Source organism: Schistocerca piceifrons, chromosome 2 (assembly GCF_021461385.2).
Source record: "Schistocerca piceifrons isolate TAMUIC-IGC-003096 chromosome 2, iqSchPice1.1, whole genome shotgun sequence".
NCBI classification, from domain to species: Eukaryota; Metazoa; Arthropoda; class Insecta; order Orthoptera; family Acrididae; genus Schistocerca; species Schistocerca piceifrons.
In genome coordinates, this window is record NC_060139.1 from 417,078,799 (window position 1) to 417,093,259 (window position 14,461).

Genomic DNA, 14,461 nt, shown 5'->3' on the forward strand with positions numbered 1-14,461 from the left:
CATCCCGCTAGCGAGACTGGCAGTCTTCACCAAATCAGATAGCCGCCGGAAGCCAGGGAGGATTTCCTCCAACCCAGAGCGACACATATCATTGGTGCCGACATGAGCGACCATCTGCAGATGGGTGTACCCTGTACCCTTCATGGCACCCGGAAGGACCCTTTCCACATCTGGAATGACTCCCCCCGGTATGTGCACGGAGTGCACATTAGTTTTCTTCCCCTCTCTTGCTGCCATATCCCTAAGGGGCCCCATTACGCGCCTGCTTTGAACGCCAACAGTTTTTTTTACTGTTGCTGTGCTGTGACTGTGGTGTTTCTCGTACCATTGTCCACTCCCTGTAGGAGGATATAATTTTTTCTCTTTCTACTAAGTTTTGATGGCCTCAGACACGAGCTTCCACGGGCAAAATGTTTCCTCTTAAATAAGTAGTAACGATATAAATGTCGGTATGTTAACAGCCGTGAGACGTAGACACTTTATGAGTAACGTTCCAAGAGAGTGCAACTGAACCGTTGCCGAATACTAAGACATAGGTAGGCGTTCATGCTAATACGCTAAGACTTTTAACACATCGAATAATCAATGAAAATGTAACACCTGACGTAAAGCTTTACGGCGTCTGCTTTAAGACGATAATTTTGCTACACAAAATATTTCTAAAAGTTATCGTAGAATAAGTGATGATTAAAACGTTGGCAACAGCCGGAAAAGAATTGTATGCAAATACTATGGATCCTGCGAAAGCAATTTGTGGTGCTGACCCTGTGTGAAAACCACAGACTAAGTCGGCAAGACTCAACGGCGCAACGCCTCTGAGGATTTCCAGCGCAGTCCTGGACGAAACTTCAGGCACAGAAGAGTTTCTTGGACCACAACCTCGCATCCCAAAAGGTTTACCAGCAGCTAAAATAAAAATGTTTTTCAATTTGAGCCCAATATAATGACGATGTCACGAATAGGTCAAGAATGCAAAATGCAGAATGAGAAGAACCGGTGCATCATCAGACCTTCAACCTATTCGGAAAAGAGGAAATCTTAAACGGTGGCGGACGTTAGCGGTAACGTAATCACTAACTTCCTAATTATGGCGACCAGTTCTGGAACAGGACGCACGTTAGGGTTGCCAGGAGCTGTGAGCAGTGCTTTCGTTTTGAGCAGTGACCGTGCGAAAGTTAAAATCTGCACGTAAATACCTTCAAGAGTGTTATTAGCTAACGACTGGGTTTCCCAGTTTCGCATGGTAGGCTACATTTGTCCTCTTTGGACTTGTCAATAGGTCTTCATAATGTGAACCAATAAAAGAAAAGTATAACGTGGTAGTCCCGGGCAGAACTCTGGAACCAGCGTATTAAACTTAAATTTCAGACAGCAAATATGTTCGCTTTGTTTCTGTGAGTTGCCAAAGTAGTATTTGTTACATACGAGGCGTGTTGAGTAAGTAATGCAACATATCTTCTTTCTGAAATGACTTTTAATTTAGAGAATGAGATTTTCACTCTGCAGCGGAGTGTGGCTGAAATGAAACTTTATGACAGATTAAAACTGTGTGCCGGACCAAGACTACAACTTGGGACCTTTACCTTTCGTGAGCTACCCAAGCACGACTCACGACCCGTCTTCACAGCTTCAATTCTGTCAGTACCTCGTCTCCTACCTTCCAAACATCACAGGAGCTCTTCTGCGAACCTTGCAGACTTTGAATTTATTCGAGATTCAAATTCACATATTTTCCCCGCCCTTATGGCTACAAAACCCTGTTTTTCACCTTAACTCCCACTCAGTGCGACTGCCACACGACGCCCTACTGGGAAGGCCTATATGCCCGCATGGTACCACTCTATTGGTCGACGTCGGAGCCAGTGTCTTGTCGCACCAATAACTTGCCCATCATCCACGTACTGCCACCCGTGGGGTGCATCCTTCAATGGGCCAAACAGATGGAAATTGGAAGGTGCGACGTCCGGGCTATATGTTGGATCTACATCTACATCTACATCTACATCCATACTCCGCAAGCCACCTGACGGTCCGCGGCGGAGGGTACTTTGAGAACCTCTATCGATTCTCCCTTCTATTCCAGTCCCGTATTGTTCGTGGAAAGAAGGATTGTCGGTACGCCTCTGTGGGTGCTCTAATCTCTCTGATGTTATCCTCATTGCCTCTTCGCGAGATATACGTAGGAGGGAGCAATATACTGCTTGAGTCCTCGGTGAAAGGATGTTCTCGAAACTTCAACAAAAGCCCGTACCGAGCTACTACTGAGCGTCTCTCCTGCAGTCTTCCACTGGAGTTTATCTAGCATCTCCGTAACGCTTTCGCGATTACTAAATGATCCTGTAACGAAGCTCGCTGCTCTCCGTTGGATATTCTCTATCTCTTCTATCAACCCTATCTGGTACGGATCCCACACTGCTGAGCAGTATTCAAGCAGTGGGCGAACAAGCGTACTGTAACCTACTTCCTTTGTTTTCGGATTGCATTTCCTTAGGATTCTTCCATTGAATCTCAGTTTGGCATCTGCTTTACCGACGATCAATTTTATATGATAATTCCATTTTAAATCACTCCTAATGCCTAGTCCCAGATAATTTATGGAATTAACTGCTTCCAGTTGCTGACCTGCTATATTGTAGCTAAATGATAAGGGATCTTTCTTCCTATGTATTCGCAGCACATTACACTTGTCTACTTTGAGATGCAATTGCCATTCCCTGCACCATGCGTCAATTCGCTGCAGATCCTCCTGCATTTCAGTACAATTTTCCATAGTTACAACCTCTCGTTATACCACAGCATCATCGGCAAAAAGCCTCAGTGAACTTCCGATGTCATCCACAAGGTCATTTATGTATATTGTGAATAGCAACGGTCCTTTGACACTCCCCTGCGGCACACCTGAAGTCACTCTTACTTCGGAAGACTTCTCTCCATCGAGAATGACGTGCTGCGTTCTCTTATCTAGGAACTCTTCAATCCAATCACACAATTGGTCTGATAGTCCATATGCTCTTACTTTGTTCATTAAACGACTGTGGGGAACTGTATCGAACGCCTTGCGGAAGTCAAGAAACACGGCATCTACCTGGGAACCCGTGTCTATGGCCCTCTGAGTCTCGTGGACGAATAGCGCGAGCTGGGTTTCACACCATGGTCTTTTTCGAAACCCATGCTGATTCCTACAAAGTAGATTTCTAGTCTCCAGAAAAGTCATTATGCTCGAACATAATACGTGTTCCAAAATTCTACAACTGATAGACATTAGAGATATAGGCCTATAGTTCTGCACATCTGTTCGACGTCCCTTATTGAAAACGGGGATGACATGTGCCCTTTTCCAATCCTTCGCTCTTCTAGAGACCTACGGTACACCGCTGCAAGAAGGGGGGCAAGTTCCTTCTCGTACTCTGTGTAAAATCGAACTGGTAACCCATCAGGTCCAGCGAAGTTTTTTGAGCTCCTCTCGGGTGCGCAGACTTCTTTGAAGTCTTTCATTGTCATGGAGAGGGAGAAGTTCGTTTGTATTTTTGAGGCGATGAACGTGCTGAAGTAGTTTGTTCTGTTTCCTGAGGGTAGCGCACTACACTTCAGAGTTGAGGACATCAAACAGGATAATCCCTTAAGAGTCACAGAAGACCATCCCCATAATTTTACCGGCTGAGAATGCAGCTTTCCTCAGAGGACAGGTGGCTCGGTGCCACTCTGTGGATTGACGTTTTCTTTCCGGTTCGAGATGATAGAACAATATTTGATCACGTGGGACAACGTTCGACAGAAAAACTATCACGATCAGCCTCGTAACGCGCAAGCAATATCGCACAGGTGGTCCCTCGTTATTCCTTATGGTCTTTTGTCATGCGGCGAAAAACTCAGCGTGAATACACCTGTGAGTAAACTAACTGTTGGACGAGTGTGTTAGCACTACCAATAGAGATGTGCAGCTACGCAGCTAGGTGTTTGACTGTGATCTGTCGATCACCTCGAACGAGAGTGTCTGCACGTTCCTACTTCGCCAGCGTCACAGCTGTGTGTAGCCGGCCGACACGCAGGAGGTCGGATAGGTTTTGACAGACGGCTCGTCCAACTGCTCACCGTGCTTTTGTTCGCTGTCAGGTCTCCATAGACGTTCTACAAGCGTCTATGAAAATCTGCAATGCTCTGATTTTCCGCCAAAGGAAACTCAGTGACAGCTCTTTTTTTGCAACGCACCTCCACCAGAGACAACATTTTCAAAGCCACGAATAGCGCCGCCACCAATTGGAATTTCACGGAATTTTAGGGGTTTAAGTGGAAACATTCTACGAAGTCCCACAAGAAATTCCACATATTTTTAAGACAAACTGATCAAGGAAAAAAAATGCGTTGCGTTACTTGTTGAACGCCCCTCGTACTTTATAATTTCACGAGGAATCATGAACAGACGTTGCACGATCTAAATCCGTGGTTTAGCTGTTTTTCTGTGGATTTTGTTCTATCGAAAGCATAAAATTACTATTACGTTGGCTAAAATGACCTTAAATCCTCAGGTAAGCATCTATCATCAGTCGTCTTGAGAGGGAGTACACAAATCCCCATGTTTCTGTCATTTTCGAAATGGATCCAGGAAATCTTTCTTTGTTAGGGTATTCAGCAAGCTCTGCGATTCAACTTGAATCTGCTCCACTGCGTCATACTTTCGCCTCTTCAAGTTGAATTTCATCTTGGGAAACAGAATCGGGTCACACGGAACCAAGTCTGGTGAGTGCGGCGAGGTGAGGAACAATATTTTCGCCTTGTTTGTAGTTCCAAAGGTCTGAATGATGTAGGCCGTCTGGGGTCGTTCATGAACGCGGCTGAGAATATAGACATCACACCCCACTGCTGTGGACTTCATGTTCTCCTTCACACGTCTTAGAACGTCGCGATGGAATTCTTTATTTTCTGTACCGTTTCATCTGGAGGGACGAACTGTGTATGAACAAGCTCGTCAGTCAACAAGGACTTACTGTTACTCTTAACATGTAGCGCTTACATTAGGTGATCTGAAGGAGGACTCTGCCATTACGATGACTGCTGCTTAGTCTCAGGTTCATAACCTTAAACACAAATTTTGTACAACTGAAACTTTGAAAGGAAGTTTGGATGGACTTGGAGCAGTTGATTACTCGCTGCTGACTTTCACACGATGTTGCTTCCGATTGTGTTAAAGAAGTCATGGTACAAACTTCGTTGCAGTTATTTGCAGTTTTCTATTCATAATGCATTTACATGTGTGATAATGTATTCCCAAACTGCTTTAGTGCTCTTGGATGGATTATTTACAATCTTACACAATCCCTCACTTACTGAACGTTTTCAAAATGGTTCAAATGGCTCTGAGCACTATGGGGCTTAACATCTATGGTCATCAGTCCCCTAGAACTTAGAACTTCTTAAACTTAACTAACCTAAGGACATCACACTGAACGTTTTCTGGTGGGTCGTCATCATCAGTCAATGTTCGCCCGTTTTTGAAACACTTACACCAGTCATAGAGGTGTGTCTGGCCTAAAGCGTTTTCTGGCCTAAAGCGTTTCTCCGAAAGCTTGTATCAACATTTAGTGCTTTCCTGGATCGCTTTCACCATGTTTTAAACAAAACTTTATGCAAATACGCTGCTCTCTGAGTTCATCCATCGCAAAATTCCAAGCTGTCTGAACCACAACAATGGAAATATGAGGGCGGTTCAGAAAGTAACCTCCGATTGGTCACGGTGCGGGTTGTGGGGGGAGTAGCGACGCCATCTGTGCGTTCACGGGTCGAGTGAACGTCGTACCTGCGCTAGTTTAGTTTTTGTGGCAGTTTGAAATGTGTGCTGCAATAGAAAACCCCGCCAAATGTGAAGTGCGTGCTGTCATAAGGTTTTTTACAGCCAAAGGATATTCTGCAGCAGCTATTCATCGTGAGCTTTGTGCCGTGTACGGACCAAGAGTTATGAGTGAAGGTGTTATCCGTGAATGGGTACGTTTATTTAAAAGTGGACGAGAAAACGTTCATGATGAAGAGAGGAGTGGTAGACCATCACTGGTGACTGACGAACTCGTTCAGACAGTTGATGCAAAAGTTCGTGAAAATCGACGTTTCTCAATGTCGGAGTTGTCTACTGGTTTTCCACAGATTTCTAAGACTCTCTTGTACGAGATAGTGACAGCAAGATTGGGTTACCGTAAGTTCTGTGCACGATGGGTGCCCAAAATTCTTACCGACCACCACAAAACTCAAAGAATGGCCTCTGCATTAGACTTTCTGTCACGTTATGAGGACGAAGGAGAACCATTGTTAAACAGAATCGTGACCGGTGACGAAACCTGGATTAAGTACGTGAACCCTGGGACAAAAGAACAATCAAAGATGTGGGCACATTCAAATTCGCCTACCAAACCAAGAAAAGCCTCGCAAGATTTTTCTGCCAGAAAACTGATGGCAACGGTGTTTTGGGATGCCAAAGGGGTGTTGTTGGTTGAATTCATGGAACGTGGTACGACCATTAATCAAGACGTGTACTGTGAAACAATAAAAAAGTTACGACGGGCTATACAGAACAAACGCCGTGGTATGCTAACTTCCGGTATCGTTTTTTTGCACGATAACGCCCGTCCTCACTCTGCTCGCAGAACAACGGCCCTTCTTGAGTCCTTCAAGTGGGACGTTATCAACCATCCACCTTACAGCCCAGACTTGGCGCTAAGTGATTATCACCTCTTCATGCATTTGAAGAAATGGCTCGGGTAACAGCGGTTTGATGACGACGAAGAGCTCAAAGATGCGGTCACAGGCTGGCTCCAGGCACAAGCGGGTGATTTTTATGTAGAAGGAATTTCAAAGCTTGTGAAGAGATACGATAAGTGCCTCAATCGCTATGGAGACTACGCAGAAAAATAGTGCAAAGATGTAGTTGTAAGATGTATATATTAAAATATTTTTATTTAACTTGGTGTATTTTTTTAAATCAACCGGAGGTTACTTTCTGAACGGCCCTTAGCCAGCAACTAACCGAATCACTCGGCTCGTAGACGCTTGCTACAATGATTCAAGAAGGATGTGTGGGAGACAACTAGCAGCATTACAGTGCACACGTAACGGTTTGCGCGCAAAATTCGGGAACTCTTTGATACCACCAAGCACACTTTTTTACCGCACCCTGCATCTGTTATTATTTCTTAATGAATATCAAGTTCATCAACCCCTTTAGCGTAAAGAATCAATCCTTCCGACTACAAAATTAGGAGAACATCTTCTGAGAAATGTTGCCCGACCGAATGAAGCCATTAATGGTAAATGTATGTCCTAAATTCATTCGTAACAAAAAATGCTGAATAATATTATATTCTGTTACGATGACATACATGACGCCGACTTCCAGTGCATCTCTGTTGCCAAGAGGGACTATTCAATTTCACTAGGTAATCGCAGACAGTTGAGTTGGACGCTTATAGGAGTACTGCAAAACTGCTACGACTCCGCTTTGTTGTATTACTGTTCTCGTTTATTAATGAAGTAGGTGGTCCCATAAAATCATCGCAAATCGGCACTCATCTGGGATGTATTTGGTTGCGCTTCTTTACGCAGGTTGCCGTATATTTCGGTTATATGAAAAAAGAAGAAGCAATACCTGTGTACCACCCTTCTTATTTGTTCCTCGCAGTCTCAGTGCTAACGTTTATTTCTTCCCACAGCTTGTGCAGCCACCGGAGCTGTAAATAAAACACTGAATGTCGATTCTGAGCGAACAAGAAAGAATATCGTGCTGAACATGTGGAAAGTATTATACCTGATCGTAGAAAACCCTGTGTCATTACGGATGATTGGCAGAACTAGTCACACAAAACAATAGTATGCTTCTTCCATAAATGATTGTGAGTTCACTAATGGTTATTTCATCATCAATTATTGAGACATCTACATCTACATCGACACGATTACTCTGCAATTTACATTTAAGTGCTTGGCAGAGGGTTCATCGAACCACAATCATACTATCTCTCTACCATTCCACTCCCGAAAAGCGCGCGGGAAAAACGAACACCTAAACCTTTCTGTTCGAGCTCTGATTTCTCTTATTTTATTTTGATGATCATTCCTACCTATGTAGGTTGGGCTCAACAAAATTTTTCGCATTCGGAAGAGAAAGTTGGTGACTGAAATTTCGTAAAGAGATCTCGCCGCGACGAAAAACGTCTTTGCTTTAATGACTTCCATCCCAACTCGCATATCATATCTGCCACACTCTCTCCCCTATTACGCGATAATACAAAACGAGCTGCCCTTTTTTGCACCCTTTCAATGTCCTCCGTCAATCCCACCTGGTAAGGATCCCACACCGCGCAGCAATATTCTAACAGAGGACGAACGAGTGTAGTGTAAGCTGTCTCTTTAGTGGACTTGTTGCATCTTCTAAGTATCCTGCCAATGAAACGAAACTGTTGGCTCGCCTTCCCCACAATATTATCTATGTGGTCTTTCCAATTGAGGTTGTTCGTAATTTTAACACCCAGGCACTTAGTTGAATTGACAGCCTTGAGAATTGTACTATTTATCGAGTAATCAAATTCCATCGGATTTCTTTTGGAACTCATGTGGATCACCTCACACTTTTCGTTATTTAACGTCAACTGCCACCTGCCACACCATACAGCAATCTTTTCTAAATCGCTTTGCAACTGAGACTGGTCTTCGGATGACCTTACTAGACGGTAAATTACAGTATCATCTGCGAACAACTTAAGAGAACTGCTCAGATTGTCACCCAGGTCATTTATATAGATCAGGAACAGCAGATGTCCCAGGGCGCTTCCCTGGGGAACACCTGATATCACTTCAGTTTTACTCGATGATTTGCCCTCTATTACTACGAATTGCCCCCTCCTGACAGGAAATCACGAATCCAGTCGCACAACTGAGACGATACCCCATAGGCCCGCAGCTTGATTAGAAGTCGCTTGGGAGAAACGGTGTCAAAAGCTTTCCGGAAATCTAGAAATACGGAATCAACGTATCAATAGATCGTTCCCTTCGAGGTGATTCATAATGTTTGAATACAGTATATGCTCCAAAACCCTACTGCAAACTGACGTTAATGATATAGGTCTGCGATGGATTACTCCTACTTCCCTTCTTAAACACTGGTGCGACCTGCGTAATTTTCAAATCTGTAGGTACAGATCTATCGGTGAGCGAGCGGTTGTATATGACTGCTAAGAAAGGAGCTATTGTATCAGCGTAATCTGAAAGGAACCTAATCGGTATACAATCTGAACGTGAAGACTTGCCAGTATCAAGCGATTTGAGTTGCTTCGCAACCCCTAAGGTATCTACTTCTAAGAAACTCATGCTAGCAGCTGTTCGTGTTTCAAATTCTGGAATATTCCATTCGTCTTCCCTGGTAAAGGAATTTCGGAAAACTGCGTTCAATAACTCCGCTTTTGCGGCACAGTCGTCGGTAACAGTACCATCGGCAATGCGCAGCGAAGGTATTGACTGCGTCTTGCCGCTTGTGTACTTTACATACGACCAGAATTTCTTCGGATTTTCTACCAAATTGCGAGACAATGTTTCGTTGTGGAACCTGTTAAAGGCATCTCGCATTGAAGTCCGTGCCAAATTTCGCGCGTCTGTAAATTTTAGCCAATCTTCGGGATTTCGCGTTCTTCTGAACTTCGCATGCTTTTTCCGTTGTCTTTGCAACAGCGTTCGGACCTGTTTTGTGTACCATGGGGGATCAGTTCCATCTCTTACCAATTTATGAGGTATGAATCTCTCAATTGCTGTGGCTACTATATCTTTGAATTTGAGCCACATCTCGTCTACATTTGCATAGTCTGTTCGGAAGGAATGGAGATTGTCTCTTAGGAAGGCTTCTAGTGACACTTTACCCGCTTTTTTAAATAAAATTATTTTGCGTTTGTTTCTGGTGGATTTGGAAGAAACGGTATTGAGCCTAGCTACAACGACCTTGTGATCACTAATCCCTGTATCAGTCATGATGCTCTCTATTATCTCTGGATTGTTTGTGGCTAAGAGGTCAAGTATGTTTCCCCAACCATTTACAATTCGCGGGGGTTCGTGGACTAACTGCTCGAAATAATTTTCTGAGGACAATCTCGGAAGATGTTTTCTGCCTACCATCGGTTTTGAACAAGTATTTTTGCCAACATATCGAGGGAAGGTTGAAGTCCACACCAACTATAACCGTATGAGAGGGGTATTTATTTGTTACGAGACTCAAATTTTCTCTGAACTGTTCTGCAACTATATCATCGGAGTCTGGGGGTCGGTAGAAGGAGCCAATTATTAACTTAGTTCGGCTGTTAAGTATAACCTCCACCCATACCAATTCGCACGGAGTATCTACTTCGACTTCACTACAAGATAAACCACTACTGACAGACACAAACACTGCACCACCAATTCTGCCTAATCTATCTTTCCTGAACACCGTCGGAGACTTCGTAAAAATTTCTGCAGAACTTATTTCAGGCTTTAGCCAGCTTTCTGTACCTGTAACGATTTCAGCTTATGAGCTGTCTATTAGCGCTTGAAGCTCAGGGCCTTTCCCAGCTCAACTACAACAATTTACAAATACAATTCCGACTGTTCCTTGATCCAAGCACGTCCTGTATTTGCCATGCACCCTTTGAGATTGCAGCCCACCCCGTACTTTCCCGAGGCCTTCTAACCTAAAAAACCGCCCAGTCCACGCCACATAGCCTCCGCTACCCGTGTAGCCGCCAGCTGAGAGTAGTGAACTCCTGGCCTATTCAGCGGAACCCGAAACCCCACCACCCTATGGTGCAAGTCAAGGAATCTGCAGCCAACACGGTCGCAAAACCGTCTGAGCCTCTGATTCGGACCTTCCACCCGGCTCTCCACCAAAGGACCGCAGTCGGTTCTGTCTACGATGCTGCAGATGGTGAGCTCTGCCTTCACCAAATCAGATAGCCGCTCGAATCCAGAGAGAATTTCCTCAGAACCAAAGCGACACACGTCATTAGTGCCGACATGTGCCACCACCTGCAGCTGGCTGCACCCTGTGCTCTTCATGGCATCCGGAAGGACCCTTTCCACATCAGGAATGACTCCACCCGGAATGCACACAGAATGCACACTGGATTTCTTCCCCTCCTTAGCCGCCATATCCCTAAGGGGCCCCATTACACGCCTAACATTGGAGCTCCCAACTACCAATAAGCCCACCCTCTGCGATTGCCCGGACCTTGAAGGCTGAGAATCATCCTCTGAAACAGGGCAGGCAGCTGCATCTAGCTCAGTCAGAGACAGTACCTGGAACCTGTTTGTCAGACGCATCGGGGAGGCTTTCTGATCACCTCCGGGGACGTCTTTCGCTGCCTGCCACGCCTTGTAACGACCTCCCAATCAATCACAGGCGAGGGCTCAGCCCCACTTCGGGCAGCAACCGGGGCAACCACAGCGGCAGACCGATCTGGGGACAGACGGGACGAGGTTGACATCCCCGTGATACCCAAGTCCGGCTCCCCACAGTAGTGCCCATTGGCAACAGCCTCAAGTTGCGCGACCGAAGTCAGCGCCGCCTGCAGCTGTGAGCAAAGGGATGCCAACTCAGCCCTCATCCGAACACAGCAATCACAGTCCATGTCTATTCTAATCTATGTTGAACAACAGTTACTGAAACACGAGTCCGTGCCTAGATAGCGCAAGGGAAACACGCAAAGAATGTATGAACTAACCTATGCAATTGCCTAACGACTGCGCTACAATCTGCCTGAATTTACGATTACAGTAATTAAAACCCGAAATTACACCTCCTATACAATACTCACACGCAATGTAAGTAAGAATATACGAAATAAACACTATCTTTGAGTGAAACATAACCTCAGTTTTACAAACTCTTTCACAAACTAAGGTGGCTCTTGTTCAAATGGCTCTGAGCATTATGTGACTTAACTTCTGAGGTCATCAGTAGCCAAGAACTTAGAACTAATTAAGCCTAACTAACCTAAGGGCATCACACACATCCATGCCCGAGGCAGGATTCGAACCTGCTACCGTAGCGGTCGCGCGGTACCAGAGTGTAGCACCTAGAACCGCACGGCCACTGCGCCCGGCCGGCAAACTAAGGTGGATGTACGTAATTCTGCACGTTGTATTTTTATGCATTACAGAGTAAAAATAAAATATAATCATAACACTCTTTTAAGACATAAATGACGCACCACGAAGAAATTATCCGAATGGGAGGGAAATCTGTAGATGTGATATACGTGTACAGACAAATAAATGACTAAATTTTCAGAAAAAACTGATGATCTATTCAAGGGAAACCGCTTCACAAATTGAGAAATCCAGTAACATGTTGGTCAATCTCTGGCCCTTATGCAAGCATTTATTCGACTTGGAATTACATAATTGTGGTACATATTTCCACTACCCATTTTCATTGCCATTGTTGCATCTCTGCTATCTATTTCTCATTCTACTTGTCGTTGTCCTCCTATCTACTTCACTGTTTATGGCTTTCACACACAGATACGCACCAACCGACCCACCTATTCAAGAACCCACCTACCCGGCCCCATTCTCCCATCCATCTATCCCCTCCCCCCCCCCCCACCAAAAAACTAGCAACATGTTTTTGTTCAAGCTCTCGCCTTTTATCGATTTTACGCGGAACAGAATGTACACCTACTTACCATTCGCGATTGATACTTGTGTCTGTCTCCCGACAACAGTTGCGGCGGCAACGGTGCCGGACGTCCCGCGAGGCTACAAGTTCGTCTCGGGCTACTCGGTGGTCAAGTTGTACCGCAATTTCAAGAACTGGTCGGCCGCCAAGGAGAGCTGCGAGGCCGATGGCTCGAGACTAGCCGTTCCACCGGACCGCTACGCTCTCGATGGGCTGAAGTCAGTGTTCAGCCAGGAGAAGGGCATCTGGTACGCTTTCCTCGGCTTCTCAGATGATAAACAGCAGGGTAGGTTCACACTCATCGGTGAAATAATCTATAGAACACTTAACGTATTCAGCTAGTTCTGGATATTTATTGTCTCTGAATGCCTATCAGTTCATGGCAGAATGGGACATTTATACAGGGTGAAAAGTATTTAAACCGACAAACTGTGGGAGTTTGTACGAGGCATCAAAACAAATATCTTTGCCTAATGTCATTTCTTCCTATGAGGATTATTTAAATCGGTGGAGGCTGTATTACTCTCTTTAGTTGTTAGAGGCCGTATTGCGATCGTTAGTTGTTAGAGGGCGTACTACGCTCTTCAGTCGTAGGTAACTGCTGTCCACCAGTGTAGTAGTGCATTGTCTCTTTTTACTAATGGAGCGATACACCTGGAGTGAGTACACTGATGCGGTTGGTGCGTACTACGCAGCGCACTACAACGGACGAGCCGCACAGCGAATTGATCAACAACAAGTGCGGTTCTTCGTTAATGTGTGAATCGGTGTTGTTGGGGACTGTTTAATTGGGCCGTATCTGCTGCCTAGGCCATTAAATGGCAGGAACTATTACAATTTTCTCACCAGAGCATTTCCAGACTTGATGGAAGACGTCCCGCTCTTTACAAGACAACGTATATGGTTCCAACATGAGGGGCGCTAGCACATTTGATCGTCGTGTGCGTCGATTCCTGGACCGACGGTTCCCAAAGACGTGGATTGGCAGAGGTGGTCCTGTACCATGACCTACTTGATCCCCAGATATGTCCCCTCTGGACTTTTTTGTGTGCGGAGAGATGCGGAACCTTGTTCACACAACTCCTGTTGCGTCAGAAGAGGATCTGGTTGCCCGGATAGTAGCAGCAGCAGAAACAATTAAGATACTCCTGGGGTTTTTGCCCGTGTCAGACAGAACATCATCCGACGGTGTAAAGTTTGTTTACACGTCAATGGAGGCATTTTTGAAAATCTGCAATTCAGATTGGGTTCTGTTAATGTGTTGTCTCTTGGTCATAAAAAATGGAAAAGTGTTTGTTGGTTTAATTAATTTGCTGCCAGACAAATCTTCCTCTACCGGTTTAAATACTCCTCATAGGAAAACATAACATTAGGAAAAAATATTTGTTTTGATGTCCCCTACAACCTCCCAGAGTTTGTCGGTTTAAATACTTTTCACCCTGTTTATGGATACACAGCGGAAGACAATTAGTTGTAAATAGCATTGAAAACGCTTATCACAGGTTTTTCTTGAATGTTCTAATGCGTAACATGGTAAGACATAAGGGGATGGTTACACGGTGAATTTTTTAAACTGCTCAACGATGTGAAGAGTTGGCTGCAACGGCACGTGGTTCTCTTTACCCAGATGGATGACTAGGGCAGATCAGGGACACGCATGTCGCCTAGGTGGCGTCCAGTTGAAACAGTTTACATCCGACCATTGAGCCACACGAAATTATTATTGTTACTACTTGATGTTGGGTAGAATTTATCAGAAAGTGACCACAAGTCTCGACA

At 44.9% G+C, this 14,461-nt stretch overlaps 1 protein-coding gene across 1 annotated transcript in view; it reads left to right on the top strand.

Annotated features, from left to right (window-relative positions):
- LOC124777244 overlaps positions 1-14,461 on the top strand; it is an 82,215-nt gene that overhangs the window by 33,589 nt on the left and 34,165 nt on the right. Inside the window, exon 4 of the mRNA XM_047252571.1 lies at positions 12,729-12,968. Within this exon, the coding sequence (XP_047108527.1) occupies positions 12,729-12,968 (240 nt within the window). The remainder of the gene's footprint in view (positions 1-12,728; positions 12,969-14,461) is intronic.